We start from the raw sequence: 26,143 nt of genomic DNA, 5'->3' as shown, positions 1-26,143 counted from the left end.
CACGCCCAGTGGCTGGCGGACCGCGGGGAGGGAAGGGGAGCGGAGGGGAGGGAAGGGAAGGGAAGGGGAGCGAGGGGCGGACCTTTGCTGCTCAGGGACGGGAACTTCCCGTTCCGCTGGAGCGGCTGCTTCCGGGTTGGCGGCGCGCGTAGCCCACGTGGGTCCCGGCGCGGAGCGGCGCGGGACGGCGTAGAGCCGGGTCGGTGTCAGGGAGCGGGACCGGGACCGGGAGCGGGACCGGGGGAGGCGTCGCCGCTGCCCCTGTTCTTCTGCCGCTGGGCACCCCGACATCTCCCTCTGCGGGCATCCCTGAGGGGCAGCTGGCGGCGGGGCCTGCGCCGGGGGCGGGGGGGGGGGCGGCAGGCGGTGTTCCTCCGAGCCGCCGCCTCATCGGCCGGCCTGCTGTGCTCTTCTTCCAGCAGGTTTCTTCCGAGGCTCCTTCCCCCGAGACGCGAGGCCATGACGTCCCTGGCGGAGCAGCTGAAGCGGCTGGCGCTTCCCCAGAACGACCCCAGCCTCCTGGACCGCAGCGAAGCGGCGTCGCTGCTCTTCAGCTGCAAGGAAGCTGCTGGCATCGATAGGGACACGTTCTTTGCCATCGGTGAGTGCGGCTCTTCGAGGCCGGTGGTTGTAAAAGTCAGCTGTTCCGAAAAACAGCAGGAGGAGGGTAAGCAGGGAGGGCAGCCCCCTGTTCACAAAGGCCAGAAGGATAACTGGCCGCTGCGGGCAAAGCATCATAGAGGCACAGAATATCCCGAGTCGGAAGGGACCCATGAGAATCATCAAGCCCAAACTCCTAATCGCTTAATCCATGGGAAAATCACGGAGCAGGTCCCTTTGGAGCCTGTTTCTGGGCACATGAACGGAAGAGTCAGGGGCCCGGAGGTGGTCAGGGGCTGGAGAATTTGCCTGATGAGGGGGGAGGCTGGTGGGAGGAACATCTCTGGTCCCATTCAGCCTGGACAAGAGGAGGCTTTGAGGGGTCTAACAGCAGCCTACCAATACCTGTGAGGAGGCTTCAAGAAGAGGGGTCAGGCTGCCCAGAGGATGGGAGGCACTGGGCATAAGTTGAAACAACAGAACAACAAACCAAATGTAAGGAGAAGCTTCTTCACTGTGAGGACAGTCACAGCCAAGCAGTTGAACAGGTTGTCTGGAGAGATGGTGCTATTCATCCTTTTGAAAACCTCAGTTAGATAGTTCCCTCAGCAGCCTGGTCTGACTTCAGGGCTAATGCTGCTTTGGGCATGGCTTCAGCCTGGAGATTGCCTAAGGTCACTTCCAACTCGAATTCTGTGGTTTCATGAAAACATGCTCATGCTGTGCTCTTTGGGAGCATTATGGCCACAAATGATGTGAAGTGGTAAAGGCCATTGCTGGATTTGCACACTGCAAATCCTTTATGCTTACCTTCTTCTGGTTTTGTATAGAGCTTTTCCCAGGGATGCCATGTTAGTAAGAAAGCTGGTTCTGTCTTTCAGTAAGAAAGCTGTTTTCTAAAAATGAGAAGATTGACACCATGTTTCATTTTTAAGTAAGGAGATTGTAGATACACATGCCTTTGCCACACAAAGTATTTTTTAGCTTCTTAGTTACCACAGAACTGCCCATATAATAATCTATTTCTTCCATATTTTAGCCAGCTGCCAGATTTCTTTATTTCAGCAGTGGTTGTCTGCTTTGTGCTAAGCCATTAATGATTATTTACACAAGCTTGCGTAAAATAAGTCATTTCAGTAGTTCTCCAGTGATGTACGTGGGATACTGTATTTTAATTTTTCAAGTAGCTTCCTTTGTTTGCTCTGTCCATATAAAATCACAGAGTAATTTTGGCAGACAGCCTGAAGGTTTCCTTGTTACTGTCCCTTCTCCACGGTGACCATGCGCAGTTCCTCCTTTTCCCTGTGTGTTTCTTTCAGCCCCTTGACCATCTTAGTGTTCCTCTGCTGGACTCATGCCCACATGCTAATATTTTTCTTCTCCTGATGAGATCAAAGTTGTACACAGTAGTCAGGCTGCAAACTCACAAATTGAGGGGACAGTTCACCTCCCTCAGCATGCTGGCTACGTTCTCAGTAATACAGCCCAGGATGCTGCTGCCTCCATTGCGGCGAGAGCGCGCTGCTGGTACTTGCTAAGTTTAACATTTTTTTTCTCTGTTAGTTAAGAAGTCATAGAATCATAGAATGGTTTGGGCTGGAAGGGACCTTAAAGATCATCAAGTTCCAACCCCCCTGCCGTGGGCAGGGATACCTCTCACTAGACCAGGTTGACCCAAGCTCCATCCAACCTGGCCATGAACATCTCCAGAAAGGGTGCATCCACTACTTCCCTGGGCAACCTGTTCCAGTGCCTCCTCACCTTCATAGTGAAGAATTTCTTCCTAATATCCAATCCAAATCTACCCTCCTCCAATTTAAAACCATTCCACCTCATCCTATCACTACATGCCATTCTAAAAAGTCCCTCTCCAGCTTTCTTGTGGGCCCCTTCAGGTACTGGAAGGCTGCTATAAGATCTCTCCGGAGCCTTCTCTTCTCCAGGCTGAACAAGTCCATCTCTGTCTTCATAGGAGAGATGCTCCAGCCTCTAATCATCTTTGTGACCCTCCTCTGGACCTCTTCCAACAGTTGCATGTCCTTTTTATGTTGGTGACTCCAGACCTGGACAGAGTACTCCAGGTGGGGTCTCACAAGAGGGGAGTAGAGGGGGAGAATCACCTCCCTCAATCTGCTTGCAATTTAAGACTTAAGTGTGGCAAATTTTTGGTCTTAGACCTGCTTGCTTTTTGGTTTGTTTTGCATAGTGAGGATTACATACACCAGTATAGCAAAGAAGTTGGCCATGCCAGTGAGTTAGGTAGGTGAGTAGGACTGGTGAATAAAACTGTTGCATTTAAAGCCTTCCTCCATGTTTTTCCACAGGATGCACTGGCTTAGAAGAGCTCATGGGAATCGATCCTTCTTTTGAAATATTCCAGTCCAGTTTGTTTAGTTCCACATCCAAAAGCCTGGAACGCAGCGTTCAGTCTAAAGCAGTAAATCAGGAGCTGGATAAGAACATTTCATTGTTCCTGATTCACCTGTCCCCTTACTTTATGCTTAAGCCAGCCCAGAAGTGCCTTGAATGGCTGATTCACAGGTAATCCACTGAATGTTCTGAATGTCAATAGATAAGAAATGCACGTTTTTTTTTCTCAATGTTAAAAGTTTTGAATAGTTTTACCTTCATTTTCTGAAAATATAGGTTAAGATCTTAAAAATATAGGTTAAAATCTTGGCCACATTCTGAGTCTGGACTGTTGTCTGGGTCGATCTGACGATCATCTCTCTCTTCTTTCTTAAAAGCGAGTAAGCCAGGTGTTCTGAGGAGAACTTGGCTGGGTTGTATTTTTGGACTCTCAGATAATTTTTGACTGTATATGTATATTCTTTTTATTTCCTTAGGTTTCACATCCATCTCTACAATCAAGATAGTCTGATCGGTTGTGTTCTGCCATATCATGAGACTAATCTATTTGTGAGAGTTATTCAACTTTTAAAAATACAGAGCCCAACTCATAAGTGGCATTGGATGGATTCAATAAGGGTAAAGTCTTTAACAGATGGAACTTGAAAAAACATGAGGGACTTATTATTATTATTAAGTATCCTGACTCTTGTCACTAGGTTTATGAATGTGGTCCACCTGTTCATGTGGTTAGTTGTAGGACTGTACTGAAAGATTTAATTGCAGGGAGGGAGCCTGAATGCCCACCTGTTGTTTCTGCTATCTTTATTTAAATATAAAGCTAATTATAAAAGCTTTGATTGTTATTACTCTTGGTTTTGGCATAGTTAAAGTATGCTTTTAAGGTGCAAGCATTTGCTACTGGTAGGAACGTACTCAATTACCAAAACATATGTTTGTTTGAATATAGGTTCTGTGTAATGCTCATCATCTGTCTTAATCTTGATACAAAATACATCCAGAGAAGTGTGTGCATTTCCATTATTTATTTCAATTTAAATGATGTTAACTGGTCAGTAGGATTAATTTAGACTTGATACTCATTTTTACTTCAGGTGCTTCACTTTATCCTTGTGTGTTCTAATTTTACTTTTCCCACCATGTGCAGAAACCTGGAGTCCCACTGGCGAGGGGTACTGTCATTACACACTGCTACAAAGACCTGAATTTCATGGATTTCATCTGCAGGCTGGTGGCAAAATCCGTGAAGGTTGTACATTTCTTCTAGAACGTTATTTATTGTCACTTGCTGCTGTATTTGTATTTGTATAGTTTTGAATTACATATCAAATAGTACAAGGAGTCATTTAGTTGCAAATAATATGAAAAAATATTTTCTTATTATTTGTATAGATGACAAATTCTTGTAAGGAAATGGCTGAGAACCAATTAGCCATGACAAAACAATTTGGCAATATAGTATGGCTTAAAAGTACTTAGTTTTCATAATTTCTTTTCTGAAGTCATTCCTGATACTAGTTTGTAACTGTGCTTTGAGTTTGGTTACCTCTTTTGGGAGTTGACATGGGTGTTTTACAGGTACATCTTCAAATATTAACAAGAACTTTAAATTGAGACTGTTAGAAGAGAAATGGATTTGTTTGTTTTTTCAGTTAATGTCAAATAGAAAGTTAGTTGCATAGTCTCAGAAGGGTGAGGTGTATGGCATTTCCAGTTATTTGGGGAACTCAAAAGTATGTGCCATCAAACTAAGCAAAGCACACCAAGTAAACAGGGTAGGTTCACAGATGTAGTAGAGGAGTGTAGAACATATCAGTCAGCTTCTTGGATGTCCCATTCTCAGTCTTGAGCATTATACCAAAACCACAAGTGATTTAGGTTATGTTGTTAGGATAACTGAGAAACAGGACATGTTTCCTTCTACCTTGTCTGCAAATTGGTGGGGGGTGGTTACTGCTAGTAGGAGTTGATGACTTCAGTTGTGCCATCAGAAGCTGGTAGAGCTTACGTGCTGAAGTTCTGAGGTTTAGGAGGATACCTTATGTGTGTTTCTGTCTCTGATATCTGAACAACTGATTTTTCTGTGCTTCAGGTCTTTTCAGAATGTCCTGGCAACTCAGCTCAGTTGAGAGTTCTTCTTGTGTTTTATGCCTCCACCATCGTATCAGCTCTTGGAACAGCAGAGAAGATAACAGACACTATAGTCTCTATGCTGCTCCCTTACATCCAAAAGGTATGTGAAGCTTTGTTTCCCTTCCTACAGGATGAAGTGTCGTGCTGACAGGCTTTCTGCAGGTGACATTTAAGTGGGGCATTCTCTGTGACATGCACCATTCCATTCTTAGCCTGCTTTCAAATGTCGGGCAGGTTAAGGTCCATGACTAATAGTACTTTTGCACACCCCAGAAGAGCACTTTAGGAACTCTGTTTCCTACTTGACTTAGGGAATGAAGCTGTGAGGAAGCAATACACAGTTGGAATGCACCTCTTTACCTTAGAGACTTATTGTGCTGAACAACAAGGGAATGGAGTCAGGGTGGAACACCTGCTTTAGTATCTTCTTTCCTCCAGGACTGTTGCTCTGTTAATGAACAAAGCAACAATTAATGAGTGTATCTTCTGTACATGTGTACCCTGCATGACAGCTTTTCCTTCATGCAAGTTGAGTTCATAGTTACCTTAAAAGTTAATACATGGAAGAGAAGGTGGTGTGATTACATGGATGTCAGAATGCAAATTACTTCTCTGTTAATGTATGTTGGTTTTATTTTAATTCATGTGTGATTAAAAATCCATCTTGTACTTCTTCTAGGGCTTGAAATCCTCTGTACAGGATTACAGAGCTGCAACATATATGATAATCTCCCAGATGACAGTAAAAGTGACAGTGGAGACTTCTTTGGTGCATTCCTTGATGTTACAGATAACCAAGACATTATCTAAAGTGCCCTCATTAGTCAGGGAAGGAGTGGCATGCTTGAACCTACTTCTGCAGACTCAGAAAGGAGACAAACTTGGGAAAAAGTAAGTCTACATGAATTGAGATTTTCCCACTTTCCAAAAGCTCAGACTGCACTCTGTTGTTTTTATCTTTTCTATCAGAAATTTTGGTAGTTGACATTTTGATGGGCTCTGGAGTTTCTTTGTCTTGCTTTGAAAATTTGTATGCTTGCTGGAGCTCATGAGCCTCAGTGATCCAAGCCTGTCATCTAATGGTCCCTGTCCTGCCAGTCCCCTCAGTAAAGGATTGCTGTCAATGTGCAAAACTGAACCACGCCAGTAAGGGGTTTTCTTCAAAGTGGGTTTCCTGAAAAAGATTCCAGTGTAATGGTACCATGAATTTAAGGTTTTGTGAATAGCTTGGAAGAAAGAAGTTCCAGCCCTTCGGTGGAAGGACTTTGACTTCATGTAGTTTAGCACTTGAAGGGTGTTTCTTTATCACCACATCTTTGGTCCCACAAGTCAGGTGTTCTGGAAGTAACGTGTAGCGTCCCGTTGCCATTGGCCTGCCCTGATACAGTTAGCAGTGCTGTTGATGTGCAGTTGGACATGGTGATGGAAGTCCAACATGCTACAGGGACTTTGCTTGCTGCCAGAGAGGTTAGCATGGGTATTCCCACGGAATCAGTCTTTGCTGGGATAAGTACAGTGATACTTCCAGATAGTTGAACAGAGTTGTAGAAGTGGAAAGCAGGTTAAAAGCTAAGTTGCAGGGAACTAAGGAGATGCATGCTTGATGCATTATGCAGCATCCAGCCAGGTGGATATAGAAGATGAAGAGATGAGAGAAGCTTTTTATTTAGTGGGAAGTGAAATTGCTTCTCTTCTCTTTGATGATCTCCTGTCATGGAGCTATTATTCCTCCTCCCTTCCTTTTGCTGCTGCTGGGCAATAGATACGCTCCTCGCAGTGTGAGGAGATCTCTTCATGCAATCCACATGAGTATTTCTTGTACTACCAACTTTGTGAAAATACAGCTGTGTGTGCTGTGTCATTGCAGCAGCTGTGCTCAGCACGGCTGGCAGAACCCAGTTTTCCTCTTGGATATTACACACACCGATAAACCTCTGGCAGTAAGGAAGCAGAACCCTTTAAATCTTTCCAATGTTTGTTTACAATGAGGCTGTTACTTGAATCCTTAGGAAGTTTGCATGGTTTGAAAGTGTTGGTAACCCAGATGGGCATGTGCACTCTTTTTATTGTAAAACTGTTTTCCCATTCCATTGTGTAGGCCATTCCATCATCTGTGCAAAACCCCAGAACTGGTAACGCTTCTGCAAGGCCTTTCAGCAGGCTATGATATTTCTCCTCTTCTGCGTTACCTGTTGCCTCATCTTGTTTGTACTGTGATGAAAAGTGATACAGGTAAGTTAACACACACTTTGACAGTTTTGTTCACTGGAGGTCAGTGTCGTACCTGTGCAGTTTTAGTTGCATCTGCCACTACACTGCACCATGTGAAGACCTGATTGAGCTTGTGTGTATGTGTAGTGTATGTGTTGCCTTTTGTTTTTTCAGGTTCTACAGAGGAGGCTGGTTTTTAGGCATTGTTATATCTACATGGCTTTGATGTAGGTGTTGATTTGCAGCATTTCAGCAACAGCTTAATTTTGATCTGTGAAATTTCAGACAGAGGATACAGCTGAGATGTATTGTAGCTGTGCAAAGTAATTTCTAGGTAGATCACACGTAGTCCATACACCGTGGTCTTAGAGTCGTGTGCTTGGGATGATGCCTGAACAAGCTCTTAGCTTTAATCAGAATGAGGGTGTTGTTCTCAAACTCTTGTTTATCCTTTGTGATTACACATTTTCCTTAGAGGAACAAGAAGAATCTGAGGAGACAGAGGATCAGCTTTACGTCAAGCTTCTTGAAGCTATTCTTCAGAGTATACCACTGGAAAAGGATTTAGATCACCTGGTGGCTGCGTGAGTTAACTTTCATTGTTTATCTTATGCAGTACTACAGTCATTTCTGGTTTGTTATTAATTAATTCCTGATAATGGTGTTATGAATTCCAAAACTCCAAGCCTGGATTTTGAAAGGGAAACATTCAGTAATCCAGAAGAGCTGTGCTTTTAGCCCTTGAGGGAGTGAGTACCTGAGGGGCAGAGTGAAACTCCAGGGCAAGAGCAAATCCGTGCTTGCAATAAGTAACGTGTATTAATCCTGACCTCTTTAGCAGTGTGCTTTATAGCAGGAATAGAAACTCTACTGTGCAAAAAAACTCTGCTGTCTTTTTCTTTTGTTTGTGATCTTAGCAAGTTTCTTGAAGAGTTCATCTCCCGTGGCACAGAGATTGAATCTGATCCCACCAAAATGGCTGCATTTGGTCAAAAGTTGCTTCCCCTTATCAGACTTCTTGAGAGAAAGTAAGTTCCATTTTCTGCAACAGAGCCACAGACTATAGAGTGATGATGTCAGCTATGATCTTGGCTTATTGGATGCAGTAAGCACAAGAGTCTTGCTCAAATAAACACAGCAAAAATAACTGCCTCCTAATCTTGGTCCAAAGTTTATTTTACTGTTCCTTATATGCTTCGTTATCACTAATACATGGGCACAGACCTACTGGCTTTGTGCAGCTGTTTGCTGTGTAACATGACCTTTTCTGCTCGTTTGCCCTAGTGGTCTGCACAGTGTGTTAAGACACAACGGTTGATTGCCTTTGCAAAGCTACCTAAAATAGCTGGTTCAGATGAGCACATATGCACTGTTTCTCTAGTAAATTCATATTCTTCTTTAATCCTTGTTGAAAATGCTGGGGATTTTGTCTGTTGGCAGGTATCCTAAAGCCTTGGACTCCGTGCTGGAGAAGCATCTGGAAGATTGCACAGATGAGGCTGACCAAAATCTTTTTCATCAATTTATTTCTCTTTCATTAAGCTGTGGCAAATACAAGGTAGGTAGAAGCTCAATTTGTAATCCTAGCTCTTATCTGGTTATACTGTCAGAAGGCTGATATTTTGGCAAAGTTCTTCTCTCTCTTCTTTCCAAACAAAATCTGTACCATTCCCACCAAAAACCCCTCACAACTTACATGCGATTGAGGGGGATGGGGGGTCTTGATCAAAACTGTGGAAAGCTATCAGACCATGAACAGTCATGAGTGTGAGCTTTTTCCATGGTTGAAATTTATACATTTCCACCTGCCCTGATTGTTCCCAATAATATTTATCCTTAGGAACGTGGCCGGTACCTGTACTGTAGTGGTTGGTAATGCCAACACGGTGGTGCCCAGCAAAGCCTCATCTTAAAGATTTTGCCAGTGTCAGAGGTGCCTGTTTTGGTAAAGCTCACAACCAGCTTCATCACAGTTGAGAGAAGGTCCATTATTTTATGAATACAGTCAGTAACGTGGAAGAATGTGATCACAGAGTTCTTCCCGTGCCATTTCTGAAGTGCAGTGGAAACCCAGCCTAACACAGAACAGCCATGAGTGCAACAGATCTGTCCAAGGAATTTATTGTAAGAGATGGTTAGTATTCTGGCTGCAGTTTGCAATGATTGAAAGACTGAAAGCACCTTGGAAAACATGATAATTGCATAAAGAAACGCTTCGTGTATTTTTACACAGATTTAACGAAGGCACAGATTCTCTGCCTGAATAAAAGTGGATTAACAGAGAAAGGAAGTGTGCAGAACAAAGGCACATGACTCTTCTAGGCTTTAAGGTTCCTGAGATAAGTGCACACAATTGGACTGGCAGGGATTCCTTTTTAACGGTTTCTATCTGTGCTCTGTCACACTGACGCTGTCATTAGAGCTTTCTCAGAATCCTTAGATAAGTGTAGTGCTTTCCTAGGACAAAAAGGTGTCTCTGGCTTACTGTACTTTTCAAGACAGTTTCCCAGAACTGTCTGCCAAAGTGAAGAAGACTAAATGTGAAACAGTTACACAGCATCGTTGCTCTGTAGCTGATGCTTTTGGGGTCTGAATTATACAGGGTTTCGTCCGGTACCAAAAATTGCTGAAAGAATTTCTCTCATTGTCCTTACATATAGTAAAATACTTTTAACATGCAGTGAGTCACTCTGAAATCTCTATTTCAGTTTCTGGAAGACTCTGATACCTCCCTTCTGCTTAGTTTGAATCACCCTCAGCCAGCTGTGCGCGTCCTGGCTCTTCAGCATTTGAAAGATGTCATTGAGACAGCAAAGGTTTGTGTCCTGAATCTCCCTCTTAGGGAACTGTCTTCAAGTGGAAATGTCTTCAGAAAGCTGTTTACCAGGCGTATGAGTTGGAGTGATGTGTCATCCTTGCTGTTTTTTGTTGTGTTTTCAGTAGGTTTCTGTCACCATTTTCCCATATTCTGGAATCTGGATGTAGTTCATGTTTATTAAGCTGCTTGTAGTCTTAAGATAAAATCTGAGTTTCTGGATACTTACAGTTTTCTTTCTTTTGCTCTTGAAAGTTAGCCTGCCTCGTATTTGAGATTTAATTTAGATGATATTACTGCGTTCCATGCACTAGGATTTGGATATTTCATTGAAAGTCTGTAAATTGTGCTACCAAAAAATGATTTTTTGGGGAGGGGGTCTTTATTTGCCTTTGTTTTTTCAGGAAGGCTTTGATCAGTCTTTCATAGAAGAAGCAATTTTTGGTCGTCTCAAGGATGACAACAAAGATGTTGTGATGTCTGCTCTCTGTTCTTTGGAGGTAAGTGTCTATGTTTTGATATGTCAGGTGAGATTTTAGCTGGTCTTCTTCAACAGATGTATGGAATGTATTCTTTGTAATTGTCCTTCTGCTCATGTCCTTAGTGTACAGCTTTTGTCCTCTTAACAGGATAAGCAGAACAAATGTAGGAGGCATATGTTGTTACCTCCTCACAGTGTTCCCTCAGGTTTCTGCTTCCTGACCTGTTTGTGGTTAACCTGATCTTATAGATGGGTTTTATGTAGCTACTAAAGCATATTTTCACCTATGATTACTATCTGAAGTGTGCTTCCAGCTTACCCTGTGCAAGCTTTTCTATAAGAACACAAACCCTGTCACCTGCCTTAGGGATGGAACACGGCGCAGGGACAGATCATTGCGCCAGTGACAAGGGCTCCGTTGAGTTTTTCCATATGAGAGTCATTTGATCAGTTGATAGTGGCAAAGTACTGAAGTCCAGCTCAGGTTCACTGGCTGGGCCCCTGGTATGCATTGTGCTGATTGTTTCCAGCTAGAGTAACAGTCTCTCTTTATTGCTTCTGCTAGTAGTAGTGGAGAATATTATTAGCAGTAGTATAATTGATCTGGTGTGTTCATTCATTCTCAGTCACCACAAAAATAGGAATAGATGCACGTGAGTGCTGCTTTAAGCTTTAGTGCCTCTTGTTAATGTGCCTTATGCTTTTGTCATACAGACACTATGTGAAGTAAAAGCAATTCTCATTTAATTATAAAGCAGTTTGCTTATTGCTTGTCAGTTTTACCAAACACTTCTAGTGTTGATAAATTCTTCATGCTGGAGGGTATCAAGAGGACGTACTGGGCAGCCTTATAACTTCTGTTTACTCTGGTAATACTTCTATTACGTGATCATCAATAGGAATTAGTGCTGGTCCATCCATGGTTGCACTCAATTTAGCAGATGCGTTTTCCATTATGATACAGTAAATTAATTTGTATTTTATTATACTTTTATCTATTTTCCTTGATTACTTTCCAGATTTTCAGGAAACAAGTCAGTCCAGAAGTAGTAGTATCAAGTCTTTTGAACATCTTCCAGAGAGCTGATCTTTCCAAGGATGGAAAGTGGTATGTTTGTGCCCTTTTTCAGTTGACATTCTTTCTGTGTTGGTTACATTTAAAAAATGTAACTCAGAAGAATATTTTAACACCTGTTCTTCCACTTCAAATACTTTTTGTTATGCTATACATATATATATATGTTGTGGTTTAACCCAGCAGGCAGCTAGAACCACCACACAGCCATTTGCTTGCTTTATCACCTCAGTGGGATAGGGGACAGAATCAGAAAAAAGAAGATAAAACTCATGGGTTGAGATAAAGAAAGTTTAATAGGACAGAAAAGGATGAGAATAATAATAGAATGTAACAAAAGAAATGATGCTCAGCACAACTGCTTGCCATCTGCAGACCACCAATGCCCAGCTAAGTCATGAGCTGTGGTCTAAACCCCCAGCCAGCTTCCCCCCAGTCATATACTGAACATGATATTATATGGTATGGACAGTTGGGGTCAGCTGTCCTCTCCCAGCTTCTTGGGCACCCTCAGACTCCTCGTTGGTGGACCAGTCTGAGAATCTGACAAGTCTATGGCTTCCTCTAAGCATTGCATTACCACAACCGATATATCAATGTGTTATCAACATTATTCTCATCCTAAACCCAAACCACAGCACTATACCTGCTACTAGGAAGAAAATTAACTCTATCCTAGGCAAAACCAGGACACTATGCTGAGTCACCAGAGAAATGTTTGATTATTTGCTTACGGTTTTCCAGGAGTTCCCTATTTGTTCTCACTGCTCTTCAGATTGAGAAAATTGCCCTGGAAAACGGAGAACAATTCAAAGAAGCATTGCTGCTCTGGCTGAGCAAGGAGTTTTCATCATCACTTCTTCTCTTTTAGGTACAAAGTTCTGGAGCAAGCAGTAAAAATCTTAGTCCAAGAGGAGATTTTGAAAGAGAAGAAAGAACTGCTAGATGGAGCAGTACTGCAGTTGTTGCCTTTCATGGTCATCACTAACACAAATTCCAGATCTTCAGATTGGAAAATGGCTGTCAGCCTGTCAGAGTCTGGTCTCTGCTCCTTACACCCACTGCTGAAAGGTTGGCCAGAAGGTAAAGCAGTCACTGCAACTAATTCTGTAAAAGAAAAATTGTGACAATCTAGGATGCTGTGCCTACTGAACCTAAACTCTTACTGAAGGAAATTGGCAGTCATTAACGAGCTGTCATGCTACCAGTATGGATAGAGCTCATGAAAGCTCTTTGAAAAGGTGAAGAAGTTGTCTAGTGTGTTTCTGAGTGTTCCTAAATGTTCCTGAGCCACCAGTCTTTTAATGTCATTTGTATGCCTAGATTCTCTGACTCTTCTTTTTTTTTTTTTTTCTTCTTTTTCTTGGAGTAGCTCTTGAAGAAGCAATTAAATCCAGCAGCACAACAGACCTGATGGGAGTGGCCAACAAGAAAATGATTCTGCTGTTTTCTAAAAATATGACTTCAGGGGACCCTTCCTTATTGTTGCAGCTGGTATGCAAACCACCTTACTTTCCAGGTGGTCACTGTAGAATGAACGTGCTATAGGATGTATGTGCTTTTCTTAGTGTTACTATGCCATCATTAAGCTGCTAGGCGAATATATATATATAGACACATACATATATGATAACTAACCCAAATGCAATCTAGATATAATAGTTTTATACTATAACATAAGGAAAAAAAGAAGTAAAGCTGTTACCTGTTTTTATCAACTGACTAGTGTGACTAAATTTCAGGGATTTTTAATTTCCTGTGGAAAAAAATCAGGGAATATAAAAGTATACTTGTGCATAGTTCATAGAAACGAACATCTGTGCGTTCTGAGGTTTCAAAGAGCACTGTTACAGCAGGCTGGAATTTGTTAAAGATGAAGAAAGGTAACAAGGTTTTAACTGGACATGTACATGAGACAAGGATAAAGTCTTGCAAACTTCTTGTTGTTGTGTTTTCTCCACTCCCTTTTCTAAGGTTGATGATCTGATACTGGCGACTGAAACAGAATCTGACAGCATGAGACAGAAAGTAACTACTTATATAATTGGCTCAGTGCTTGTTCAGTGCTGCTGCAACCCGCAGATGAAGGAAAGTTATTTTTCAGTGGCTATCAGAGTCTTCTGTTTCTTGGATAAAAAAATAAAAACTCTCAGAGCTTCTGATTCTGATGAGGTAAGATGGAAGTGGTTTGGAGAGGGCATTTCAAATTAAGAAAGTCCTAGCTTTAGGCTGGCATTCCATCAACTAATTGAATGTTTCAGTGCCGTGGGCTTGGCACATAATTTGGGGTGTTTCTGCCAGCTACCCTGTGGCATCGTGTGGTGTCATTGTTTGACTGGAGAATATCATGGGTATTGGTCATTGAGTAAAGGTATTGCTGCCTTGTTCAATATGGGAAAGAGGGAAATGCAGCTGAGTTTGAAAAAGAACTTATGCTGAGAGTAGTTCCAGAGGAGGGCTGGAAATGGCCATAGGGCTGGAGCATGTCTCCGGTGAGACAGTCTGAAAGAGTTGGGTTTGGCCAGCCTGAAGAAAAGAAGGCTCTGGGGAAATCTTACAACAGCCTTCCAGTACCTGAAGGGGCCTACAGGAAAGCTGGGGAGGGGCTGTTTACAAGTGCAGGGAGTGACAGGACGTGAGACAATGGCCTTAAAATGAAGAAGGGGAGATTAAGATTAGGCATTAGGAAGAAATTCTTGACTGGGGGCTGTGAGACCCCAGCACAGGTTGCCCAGAGCAAGCTGTGGCTGCCCCCTCCCTGGCAGTGCTCAAGGCCAGGCTGGATGGGGCTTTGGACAACCTGGACTGGTGGTGGGTATCCCTGCCCATGGCAGGGGGTCGGAACTAGATGGGCTTTGAGGTCTTTTCCAACCCAAACCAGTCTGTGGTTCTATGAAACTACAACCTCAAGTAAGTCCTTGCAGCAGTATCGCAAGTGTTGTTCCTTAATTTGTTGGGGTTTGTTTTATTGTGCTGCCCCATAAGCAGTTGTTTTGACACTTGTTGGGAGGTAATGTGGAAGCAGAAGGAGGAGCCATGAGAGAGGCAGAAGCAATGTTCAGAAGGAGTATTTCTGCTACCTATTTCTGCTGTGTTTTTATACGTATTTCCCATCGGGGTTTTCTTCATCTATTTTGTTGTTGAAACGGGTTTTTTTGGGGTGGGGGTGGTGTAAGAAAACCGTGTGAGCAGGGCTGTGATTCTGCGTGTGCACCCCCTCACACACAAACACAGAGCAATACACAGTAATTAGTTATTCTGACAGCAGAATATTCCATTAAATAGTTTGTATAAAATATCCAAAAGGTTTGGATTATGTTGCCTGAACAATTAGGTGAAAGGATTAAACTCAGTGTCCACAAAATGCTGTAATAACTAATCCCTTTGAAGAGGTATTTTAGAGAGGTTGGCATTTCACTCTTCTGTTATCTTATGTACACTGTTAATTATGGTAGTAAGAGCTAGTATAGGTTTTAATACTACAGGTGCAAGTTTCAGTGTAAAATGAGGAATGTAACTCGCTTCACAATGACACCTGAGGTTTAGAAATTAAATACTGCTGAATTTTAGTGCTAAATTACTGATTTCTGCTGGATAGAATTGAATACTATACATGAATATGAACTTTTCTTCCCAGGAAACTCCCCTAAATTGGTCTGTTGAAACAACAGAGGAAACCTTGGTGCCTGAGGACGTGTTAACTGCATATATAGAGAAGCTCAGTAATGATCAGACTGCTCAAGCAGAGGAGTCAGCTTTGTTCCTCTTCTTACTGAAAAACTTCATTAATGGCCTAAAACCTCCTCTGTCCTTCACAAAAGGTTGGTGTTAAGGCTTTGTCTGTCCTTTATATCAGTGAAGAAGGTGGATCTTTTCTTTTTGTCTTGTTGGAACCAAGCAAGCCTTCCTTCCCTAGCCGCCTTCATCATTGTGACTGAGTTCTGTACAGATCACCTACTTGTGAACATGAAATCAGCCAAATGTATTGTTTTCTTTTAACTGGAGATGTCTGTTTTCCTCTTGGTTTCTGAAGTTCTTCACACACATTTACTGTGTCTGATTTATAACCTGGCTTTTTTTAGAGGAAACTTGGTGGAATCCTGAATCTCTGAATCAAGACAGCAAGGATTACCTGCACCTCCTTTTGGGGCTGTTTGACCTCCTTGTCTGCGGAGCTAGTGAGGGAAGCAATGCTGTTCAGTACAGAGTATTGATGAATCTCTTACTCAAGGTATTATTTTTGGCATTTATTGCTCTGAATTATTAGCCATGAAATATATTGCAGTCACATCATTTTAAGGAAAACAGAAAAATTGAGAACTGATCAGGCACAGGTTGTGGCGTGCTAGTATTGTGAGCAGATGAAAGTCAAGCTAGCTAGCTAACCCTAATTAAATGTAATAAGAAAAAAGTAAGGTTTAAAACCAGTAAGTGGACCTGGTGAAGCAGAGGTGAAAATGTAACAATGATTTGCTGGACAAGGGCAAAGTTTGAAGTTTGAAGGTTTGATGTAAAAGTTTTGGTCTGATCTGGGACCAAATCCAACAGTTAGTCTGTAAAATTTGTTAGTTTTTAATTAGAAAAATAGAAAGGAAAACTTGTAGAAGACATTGCATGTTTCCCTATAACATCATCTCATGTCTTCTCACCCTCTTTAAGTGATAGATGTTTGTGAGGAGAATAAGGAGTTTCAGGAGTCTGAGTTTTAGATGACAAGGAATATTAACTGTAAGTTCTGAGGAAAAAAGAAACAAGACAGAAAAGCTGCTGTTACTGGAATTTGATGTTTTTTGATTCCAGAGCATCTTGCAGACAGAAAGCATGCTAGTTATTGCCAGACCATGCTCTTAGGAGAAGATGTAACTTCTTCAAAATCAAAAACCCTGTTATTAAATTTTGACAGAACGGTCCTAAGGCAAAGTTGAGGTAATTATATGTAGATGTGTGAAAAACTTAATTTAATCTTCCTGGAGCAGCTGTTACTATTGGAGGGGTGGAGGGGAGTCCGACGTCTGTCTGCAGTGGTCAGTAATACATGTGTGATTCAGAGTTTACTAATTTTGGTCTGTGCTCTATTATTATATAAAGCCTGTACAGCCAATCCAGGACAAATTCTAAGAATAGTGTTTAGTTTGAATATTCAGCACAGAAAGCTGTGCTGCACGAGGAAATGGGATGTCCTAGCTCTTCCCAGATACTAGCTTGTGGGCTTCTGAAAGCCACTTTGTATGACTGAGGAAAAGGTCAGAGATTACTCTGAGCACTTTTTAATATTAAAATTACTGCTGCACAAGACAGGAGACAGAAGTTCTTTATTTTGGATAGAAGATTTTTCTTGCACAGTTGACATACTGTACAGCTGTTCATATGGAGCTGTTTTCAGCATGTTACGATAAGAAAACCTGTTGTATTTACATACCTACAGATGACAAGCTATCTGTTAAACTAAATAAGCCAGCTGACTTCTATACATATGCAAGTACTGCTTACCCAAAAGCATCTACTCCATAACCTATTCTTCCCCAAAGACAGTGTTTCTGACTTGTTAGTTCTCTTTCTGTGTGCTCCTTTGATTTGGGTAGTTTATCAGATGTTGTGAGTAGTAGTTTGTCAATTGAAGTTACTAACCAAGTGATTTTCTCTTTATTTTTTCTGTTAAATTTAAGGTACATCTAAAAGACTCAGATATTCTCTTCAAATTCCTTTCAATTTTGTGGACTTACAGTTATAACCTTTCAAATCACCTGAACTATGAGGTCAATGCAATGCTACAGACTCAAGCTTTATATATTGGCTATGCACTGCTTGAATCGCAGACGTACCAAAAGAAGAATCAGCTGCTGTCACCATCATCTCCAGGTAAAGTAAACCAGGATCTCATTTTAAGGCTTAATCACAGTACCTTTTCTCTTTTTTATGCATATTTTACCATATTTTTTATAATGTGAAGGACATCTATAGACATTTGTGCTCAAGCTTTTTCTTGCTGATTTCCTGCTGCAGTTACTAGCCCAAGCTTGGACGAATTGATGTAACCAACTTCTTCAGCACAGGAGAATGCTTCATTAACACTTCTAAGGTTAAAAACCCCAGTTACATCACCTTATTTTCTGGGCAGTATAAGGATGTGGCAGTCAGTTAGCAGCAAGTGAACACTGTGATGAAGAAGTTCAGAGCCCTGTATTTGTGAGATTCACATTGAGTTTGTGTGGTCTAGAGGTTTACAGTGAACAGAGACCATTATTTTTATTTCACAGTCATATCAATGCCTCTTCAGAGACAGGTATGGTAAAATACTGACCACTCCCTGTATTCTGTTGTCTCTTCCTCCTCTCTTCCCTCGCTGGTTTTGCAGTGGTGATATCTTTGCTCGTTAACTTGGGTAGTCCTGTGAGTGAAGTTCGAAGGGCGGCTCTCAACTGCCTCCATTCCGTGAGAGGGGTAAAGGACTCTCTGTTTCACCCCATTCTTCAGCATTTGGAGCAAAAGACAGAAGAGATTGTGTCCGACCCTACCTACATATCACAGGTATTTTTTTGTTAAGGGGTACCTCAATGCCAGTTTTGTCTGCTGCTGTGAGCTCACATCTTTTCTGGAAGAAATCAAGCAAAGTGGGAAGGTTGGTTGTCCTTGTATCGCAGACTGGTATCATTTTTCCTAAAAGGACTATAAAAACATTGAAGTGACTTATTACACACAGAGAATGTCAGTCAAATAAGAGGTATTACCTTATGGTTTGTTTACAGGTGAAAAATTCTGTTTGTTTCTGGATTGCTTTATTACAAAAATATTGAATGAATGTTGGTTTAAGTGATTTTTGTTGCAGAGAAGGAACTTAATTTTCACTTTGTTAATGAACTAGATCATGGAAACTCTGTTTGAGGAGCTTGACACACAACCAAAACAGAAATCCCAGAGGAAAAAATTGTCAGAAGCTTTGGAAAGTATACTAGATTGTGTACAGAACCCTGTTTTCCCATCATATATCGCAAGAAACTTAATGAAAATTCTTCATGAAGTCCATGGTGAGGTAAGTACAGCATGTGCTCATGGTAATCTCACAGTAAGTCTTGTATTTCTCCTCTTGGAATAGATGTTGTATTAAATACCATAAGCAGTGTTACCAGAGAGAGGGGATGTTACAGTACAATGAAGCTGTGCTATGGAAGTTGGTTAAAATGAGAATGAATAAAAACTTCTCTGATGACTTTCCTGTTTGCAGATGATTCTTTCTCACCTCTTGCCTGCACTAGACCGATTGCTAGAGAAGGTCTTTAAGAAACCTCAGGCAATGCTGAAAGATGAAGTTGTTCTCCTGCATCTCATGCTTAGAAAGTTTAATGAATATTCAGCAACTCTCTTGTGCAAGAATCAGCAGAGTCTGGATTTGTTTATCAGAAGTCTGCATGCTGACAAGAAAATCTATGAAGAAATTCCACCTTTTCAGATCACAGCACTTGGGCAGGTATGGCACCCATAAAGATGTTTGTTTATGGTTAAAACAAGGACCAGTGTTTAGGATTGCTTTTACAAGAACTCTTCCTGTCTTGAAGATTTAATAGATTTTGCCCTGTCTTTCTCCTAGTACAAGTTCCACAGTCTGCATAGTGTCTTTGAAACATCTAAGCAGGCTGCAAAACTTCCTTACACTTGCCAGAAGGTGAAATTGCTGCTCACTTTCTTTCTGCATTTGGACAAGTGCCGAATGGAATTCCATGTGCAGGGGAATGCCACTCTCACTGCCCCTGCAGACACTGCAGTTCCACTGTCCTTGGTTTTTGTCAGGCAAGAGCTTTACCTCACGGTTTCCTCCTGAGATAAAACTGTCAAGAAAATACAGTAGGTGAGAAATTGTCTCATTTGAAGCCAGGTACAAATTCAGGCCTTCTATTATTAGCCAGGTATGAGCAGGTACTTGCCACAGGCTGATGACAACTAGGGCCAAGTGGAGAGAACAATGTACATGAAAAATTCCAAGAACCAGTATGTCTGAGAGATTTCAGAAGGGTGTGCTTTGCATCTAAGGATTCCTGGATACATCCAAAGACATAGTTTACATGCCAATGTTATTTTTTACAATACATGTTGATACTGATGTGTGTGATGGGGGTGTCATTCATAACCTGGCATCCCTAAGCGCCGCAGCTTGCGATCTTGTTTCCCTCTTACAGTAAACCTCCCTGCATCCTTTCTTCTGTCCCTTCTGTAGATTACTAAACCGTTCTTTGCAGCTGTGTCAGATGGGATGGTGCAACAGAAGTTACTGAAAGTACTGTTCGACTTACTTTTAAACTGTAAGAACCCACTTTGTGCCCAGACAGTGAGCAGTGTGTTTAAAGGGGTAAGTAGCAAACTCTAGAACTAACAAATACATTCAACCCTGTTGCAGTGGTTCTGTGTTGCTACGCAGAGTAACGCTCACTGTTTGTATCCTTCATAGCATGAAGGGAATCAGATACTATTTGTTGAGTAGTATAATTGTGTTAATGGCATAAATAGTTTGTGAAGCGACTGTTTTTTAGAAGGTATTTCTTTAAAAGCCCTGTATCAGTCATTTTCTGTACTACATGTATGAATTCAGCAGAACTCACTTCTTTCTGCTGCGCTGATTTTCATTTTCTGGGTAAAAACTGCTTTTGTGCTGTTACCAGGAGACCTTTCCCAAAATACATTCATTGTAGCTTTCATAGAGCAATTTATTCTGTCACCTGGATTTAAAGTCACTATCTCGTTTGATTCGCTGTAAGAGCTACAAGTAGGACAGGCATTCAGAGGCTGTGCTGCTATGACTTGATATGTGTATATAATCCACATACTCTGCATAAAAGGGATGGGATTTTTTAAAAAAAAAAAAAAGAGGAGTCATAGTTGTGTCATGTGACACATTGTTTACTGCTCCAGATTTCAGTGTGTGCCGAGCAGATTGTCCAAGAACTGGAGCCTCCTGAGAAAACCAGAAGCCTGGCCACTGTTCAGCAGACTAGAAGGCAGAAAATGCAGCAGCAGAGGTAAAAACCCCCATGACATCCAAAAATGTTACTTGTACAGTTTGAAAACGCCACTTGTTTTACTACACTTGTTTCGTAGTTTGTTTTGAAAGCATAAGCATCCCTGTCCCTGCACAGTAAAATAACTGAGCTACTTTTGGCAGGAGAAAGCCAACCCATGTGGCTGTTTGAGGACTGTTGGAACTATAGCCAAAATTAAAAATGAAACAAAACAAAAAAACCTCAAAAACCTTACCAACCAGCATTTCTTGGTACTTTTAATGCTGGCATTGGCTCATGTAGAATCTGGCTTGACACAGCTGAACAAGATTGATTTTTGTAGGTATTAAACCTCGTAATAAAGATGGGCAAGTTACAGCCACAGAACTGAAATCTAAAGAAGCCTACCAAAATGCTCCCGTTTAGTTAACTAAAGATGGTATTTTCTTTCAGTGTTAATGTTAATTAATTTTTAGATCTCTTCATCTTGTTTCTTCTCTCCAGTCTTATATGGAAGGAGCTGTACTCCTTCTCTTCTTTAAGCATCAGCTGTCAGCCACTGTTGAGACGGGATATTGAGTTGGTTTTCTTTGTTCAGTGTAGAATAAATGTGCTCATGTTCTTATTTTCCTTCACTTGCCCTTTTTTTTTTACCAATAATCACCTATTAGATTGATCCATCTGTAAACTCTGACCTTAAAAACACAGGCACTTGTGCACACACCCAGTGCCTGAATAGTCACTGGTTAGACAGCTGCTAGTTAAGAAGATGCAATTTTCCTGGATGGCAAGCAGATCAGTACTTGGACAATCACTTGGTGATAGATTTTTATTTTTTTTAATTTTTCCCCACAGAAGCCTGCTGCATTGTGTAGATTTTTTTGCATCCCCAGAAGGCATGCTGTGCTTGTTTGTTTTGTCAAGTTGGGTCTGGGTTTTCTGTTGTTTGTTTAAAATGTGCTGCTGCTTCAATTGAAGCACATTGCCACTCTCCCAGGAGGAGGAGTAAAGGATATTACCATGTGGAAGAAAGCTTGTGGGTTTTGACTTGTGCCTGCTCCCTGAAACAGCGTGCTGTTTCCTTTGCAGATGTATGTCCTGATTGTTTGTCTTGCCTTTTCAGAAAGCCTCAAGATGCAGAGCTGGCTCCAGAAACAAGCCACTTCAGCTGGCGGAGGGTTATGCTCATTCTGGAATTACTGCAGCACAAGAAGAAGCTGAGACGTCCGCAGGTGTTGGTACCTGCGCTTTTCACCCTGCTGAGCCGGTAACCACCCCCCACCCCCTACCAGTCCTTGGGCTTTCTCCTCTGCAGCAGGCACTGTAAAGCTTTGAAATGTGGGCTACTTTCTCCTTGCTCTGTGTCCACCTGGTGTGGCTTAGCTTGCCTTCTTTACTCCTTTTAGGAACATCAGATAGAGTGGGAAGTTGTTGTGAGCGTGTTGCCTTGTAAAGAACGTGATGGGCTTTTTAAGCTGGCTGCCTGATGCACAGCTTCTCACATGAAGACTTAGTTTCTCAGGTGGAGGGCTGGGGATTGCAAAGAAGGACAGTGACATCTGTGCTGAAACTGGCATAATTGACAGGACTCCTGTCTTTTGCAAAGCTATTATATTAATGCTCTAAGCTTTAAAATTCCTCCCCAAACATTGTGAAGCAGCCTTCATGCACTGCAAACCTAAGAAAACTATTGGCTTTCCTGCCAGCCCTGTCTCCAGGCACTGAGGAAAGTTTACATATGCACTGGGTATTTATTTTACTTACAACTTGCCTTTACATAGACTGGCAATTGTATTTCAGGGAATCGTCTTGTACCTCTGACTTGTTGGATGAGCTGATGTGTTTAAAAACAAACAAAAAAGATATGCTTTTTTTTGCTTTTTAGAAGCCTCAGTTTAGAACTTCTGTAGAATGAAGACTGCAGTTTCTTACATGTATCTTAATACACAGTTTGGTCACTTATTTCTCTGTCTCCTTTTTCAATTCCTAATTTTTTTTTCTAATTGCATAGGTGTCTGGAACCTACAGCTTCAGAAGAAGAAAATATGGAATATACAAAGCAGCTAATCCTCAGCTGCCTGCTAAACATCTGTCAGAAACTGTCTTCCAATGGTAGCAAGACCCCAGCAGGTAAAAACTGCCAGACCCATTTCTTGGTGCTTCTCTCACCAGTACAGCATTAAAACAATGGCCACCTTCTCTGATTCTACACTGTATTCTTGAGAAGAAATAGGCTCCCTTGTAGGATGTACAACTTAGCCTTCTTAATAACATTTTTTTTTTAGATCCCTTAGATATGGTCTGTGAACTGAGACCATTGCTTGAGTCTATTGGTTTTATTCCTACATGGTTGACCATTGAAGTGTTAATCAGTGCATGTTTTTTGCTTGCAGATGTCCTTGACAAAGACAAATTCAACGTGGAAGTGATAGTTCAGTGCATCAGGATATCTAAAATGCCCCAGACACACCACCATGCACTGCTGCTCCTTGGTGCTGTTGCTGGCATGTTTCCTGTAAGTAAGCCCTGAATTACATGTGAAGAACATCTAGAGCTGTTCTATGGGGAGAAACTTCCTGAAAGGAGCAAGAGACAAAACTTGCAGGGGGTTTGTTTTGTTGGGTTTTTTTTTTTTGCTCGTTCAGAGCTTTCTGTTCCATTTTACTTGGAAACAAACCTCTGCCTTGACGCTCTGGTCACTAGTCATGACTTGCAGTGAAGTCCGTTAGAACTAGAAGCAGCTTTCTAACAACAGCACTGCATCACCTTCTTAGTAAGGTCAAAGATGTGGTGCATTGTTTCTTCTTTCCCCTGCTTTTTTTATATACAAGAGAGAAAACATAGTCCAATAGCACATGTGTTATTACAAGTCCCTATCTCCTACAGCACTGAGAAATAGTTTATGAGAAAACCAGGTTGGTCTGATTTTAATGGACAGAACCAAGTCTTTTCTTCTGTGCATTGAAGTTCGACCTTATGCTTACTGTTCTAATAAGGTTCTTTTGCTTTGAAACTATCAAAGCAGCAAAATAAATCCAGGTGATTCAGAGTCAGTTTGCAGCTTTATCTTTACCTTGCTACTTTCTCCACACATTCAGAAAGATAAAGGGTTTTTTTCAAAAAGCAAAACTGGAATGTGTTTGACAAACTTGTGGAGGATTTGGCTTTTTTATTGTTGGGGCCATTTTCCTTTCCCATCATCTTACTACCATCACCTGCTATAGAACTGAGCTTTTATTCTACATTAATTTTGGCTTGTACAAGATTTTCAGGATCAGACTGTAAGGAAATACTTTGGGTGAGTCTCATCTCTCTAAACCTAAAACACTCCTCGTTGCTTCTTGTTCTGAGTTCTGGCAAAATCTAGGAAACAAACTTTTTAGGTAGGTGACGCCTCTAAACCAGCTCTCTTCAAATTAGTTACCGTGATTGCGATCTCACCTCCCAGAAAAGCCCCAAATTAAAATCAGCACGACTGCATTCTGTTGTAGGACTGTAGATATTGCAGATATCTTACAAATGTAAAAAGGGTAGGTGGGAAAGGTACTGAAAAATGGCTGGAATCTATGTGCCACGCTCAAATTTGGGCTTCTGCACATCTCCCCATAACTGGTATTGCTTGTCATAGTACTGAGTTATTTAATCAGACTAAGTTCTTGATTTCCACTCTTACTTGCTTAGAAGTGCATCTTGGTTTCTTTAACAGTCACATAGTAAGTACCTTTAAGGGACACTATACACATAAAATTAGTTGGTGGAGATTCTGGAAGGAACTAATGATTCTCATATTCTTTTAAAGGAATCTGGAGGCATTTGTGGGCAGAGGAATGCCTTAAGGGATCAGCTGTAAAGCAACACAGTTCAAAAAGCAAACTCATCTCATCTGTCTTCTTTTCCAGGATAAGGTTCTCCACAACATTATGCCCATTTTCACATTCATGGGAGCGAATGTTTTGCGTCTGGATGATACCTACACATTCCAAGTAATTAACAAGACAGTGCAGATGGTCATTCCTGCGCTGATACAGGTAAATCTGTCTACTTAGTGGGAAGGAGTTGGAAAAAAAATGACATTAATAATGAGGTGTAGTGAATCTGAATTCTGTTGTCACTCATAGATTTAAACATGACAAATGCCAGATACATTTCTCACATGAAAATGAATTTAAAAAAAAGTCTTGGGATTTCCCAATGTGTTTTTTAATGATACATACACACATTTTGCATTCTTTTGCAGCTCTCTGTTAGACAAGTAAGTTGTTTGTGGTTGGGTTTGTTGCATGGTTTGGGGTTTTTTTTTTGTTTAAACCTTTCATAGCAGCCATCAGAAGTGTCTGTGACAATTTTTTTTATGGCACACCCAGTTGTGATGTGTGAGGAGAGCCAGATGTTACTTACCTGGGGTCATGTAGCCTACTGTGGTGTGTTTTACTAGGCCCTTGAATCCAAGACCTTAACCGTCAGGCTTCTAGACTGAGTTTTCAGAAAGATGCTTTCCTTTGAAAACACCCTGCTTATTTCAGCCAATGCCAAGTAACTGGGTTTTTTTCTTTCAGTTTTGTTTGGGGTTTTTTTTTGAAATATCATTTGAAGCATCTTCCTTAAACACTGAAAAGGAACCGTGTGATTGAAAACTCTTTCTTTTGGAGCACTTCTGTTTTCCTGGATGTTACGCTGTTAATAACGCTGCTATCAGGCACAGAGTGCTTTCCTTTCCTTTCCTGAATTTACAAGAAAGAGCTTGTTCCTGTTTGTACACAGGCTGAAGACAGCGATCTGTCAGAGTCCTCGGGAAGCGTGGAGGAGGTGGTGATCAAAATCATTCGTGTGTTTGTGGATGCTTTGCCCCACGTGCCGGAGCACCGCCGCCTGCCGATCCTGGCCCAACTGATCACCACGGTGGGAGGAGAAAAGTTCCTCTGGGTCCTGCTGGTGCTGCTGTTTGAGCAGTATGTGACCAAAACTGTGACCGCGACGTCAAGCATGGACAAGGTTAGAAGACTTAGTGGGTCAGGTGTTTTTCCTCAAGAGACTGATCTCCTCCTGCCTGTTCGTGGCCTTGCCTTTAAGAAGGGGTGACATATGCCCCCTGGTTACATGAAAATAAGTGACAAGCTCTGAGCTTGTGCTACAGCAGAACCTGAGGGTGATGCTGACCGCAGTTTGTCTCACAGGTACCATATTGTTCTGTCCTGGAGCCCAAATAATAAATCAGGTTATGTTGTACTTGACCCAGAGAGTTGATAATCTAATTACAAAGCGCTTCAGTATTTTTAAAATTGGGGCTTTTTTTCTTTAACCATGTGAAACATGGTACCCATCTTCCTGTGCAGACCAAGATAAACTCTGCTATGTTTCTGGGTCAGCAGCCCCTCCTCAGATTAGGTGAAAGGATAGTTTGTGGGGAAAACTAGAAGAATTATTAAAGGAACATTGCTGAGAAGATACAGTCTTTGCTGCAGCAATTTAAT

The 26,143-nt window shown here is 41.6% G+C and overlaps 1 protein-coding gene across 1 annotated transcript in view; it reads left to right on the top strand.

Annotated features, from left to right (window-relative positions):
* Positions 1–459: 459 nt before the first annotated feature.
* Positions 460–26,143, top strand: part of HEATR1 (HEAT repeat containing 1) — a gene marked incomplete at its 5' end in the record, with an annotated part of 35,478 nt that continues 9,794 nt past the window's right edge. Inside the window, 29 exons of the mRNA XM_084262521.1 lie at positions 460–601; positions 2,925–3,141; positions 3,447–3,588; positions 4,118–4,219; positions 5,063–5,203; positions 5,783–5,994; positions 7,202–7,335; positions 7,790–7,898; positions 8,232–8,342; positions 8,755–8,872; positions 10,023–10,130; positions 10,534–10,629; positions 11,630–11,718; positions 12,557–12,768; positions 13,058–13,179; positions 13,660–13,857; positions 15,323–15,506; positions 15,768–15,916; positions 17,352–17,544; positions 18,041–18,213; positions 18,548–18,715; positions 18,908–19,150; positions 19,895–20,026; positions 20,587–20,693; positions 21,796–21,939; positions 22,684–22,802; positions 23,066–23,187; positions 24,572–24,700; positions 25,434–25,664. Coding sequence (XP_084118647.1) covers positions 460–601; positions 2,925–3,141; positions 3,447–3,588; positions 4,118–4,219; positions 5,063–5,203; positions 5,783–5,994; positions 7,202–7,335; positions 7,790–7,898; positions 8,232–8,342; positions 8,755–8,872; positions 10,023–10,130; positions 10,534–10,629; positions 11,630–11,718; positions 12,557–12,768; positions 13,058–13,179; positions 13,660–13,857; positions 15,323–15,506; positions 15,768–15,916; positions 17,352–17,544; positions 18,041–18,213; positions 18,548–18,715; positions 18,908–19,150; positions 19,895–20,026; positions 20,587–20,693; positions 21,796–21,939; positions 22,684–22,802; positions 23,066–23,187; positions 24,572–24,700; positions 25,434–25,664 — 4,347 coding nt within the window. The remainder of the gene's footprint in view (positions 602–2,924; positions 3,142–3,446; positions 3,589–4,117; positions 4,220–5,062; positions 5,204–5,782; positions 5,995–7,201; positions 7,336–7,789; positions 7,899–8,231; positions 8,343–8,754; positions 8,873–10,022; positions 10,131–10,533; positions 10,630–11,629; positions 11,719–12,556; positions 12,769–13,057; positions 13,180–13,659; positions 13,858–15,322; positions 15,507–15,767; positions 15,917–17,351; positions 17,545–18,040; positions 18,214–18,547; positions 18,716–18,907; positions 19,151–19,894; positions 20,027–20,586; positions 20,694–21,795; positions 21,940–22,683; positions 22,803–23,065; positions 23,188–24,571; positions 24,701–25,433; positions 25,665–26,143) is intronic.

Source organism: Gallinula chloropus (genome assembly GCF_964237585.1).
Source record: "Gallinula chloropus genome assembly, chromosome: 3".
In the NCBI taxonomy this organism is placed as follows: Eukaryota; Metazoa; Chordata; class Aves; order Gruiformes; family Rallidae; genus Gallinula; species Gallinula chloropus.
Note: the sequence above shows the minus strand (reverse complement) of the source record. Positions and strands in the feature narration are given on the sequence as shown.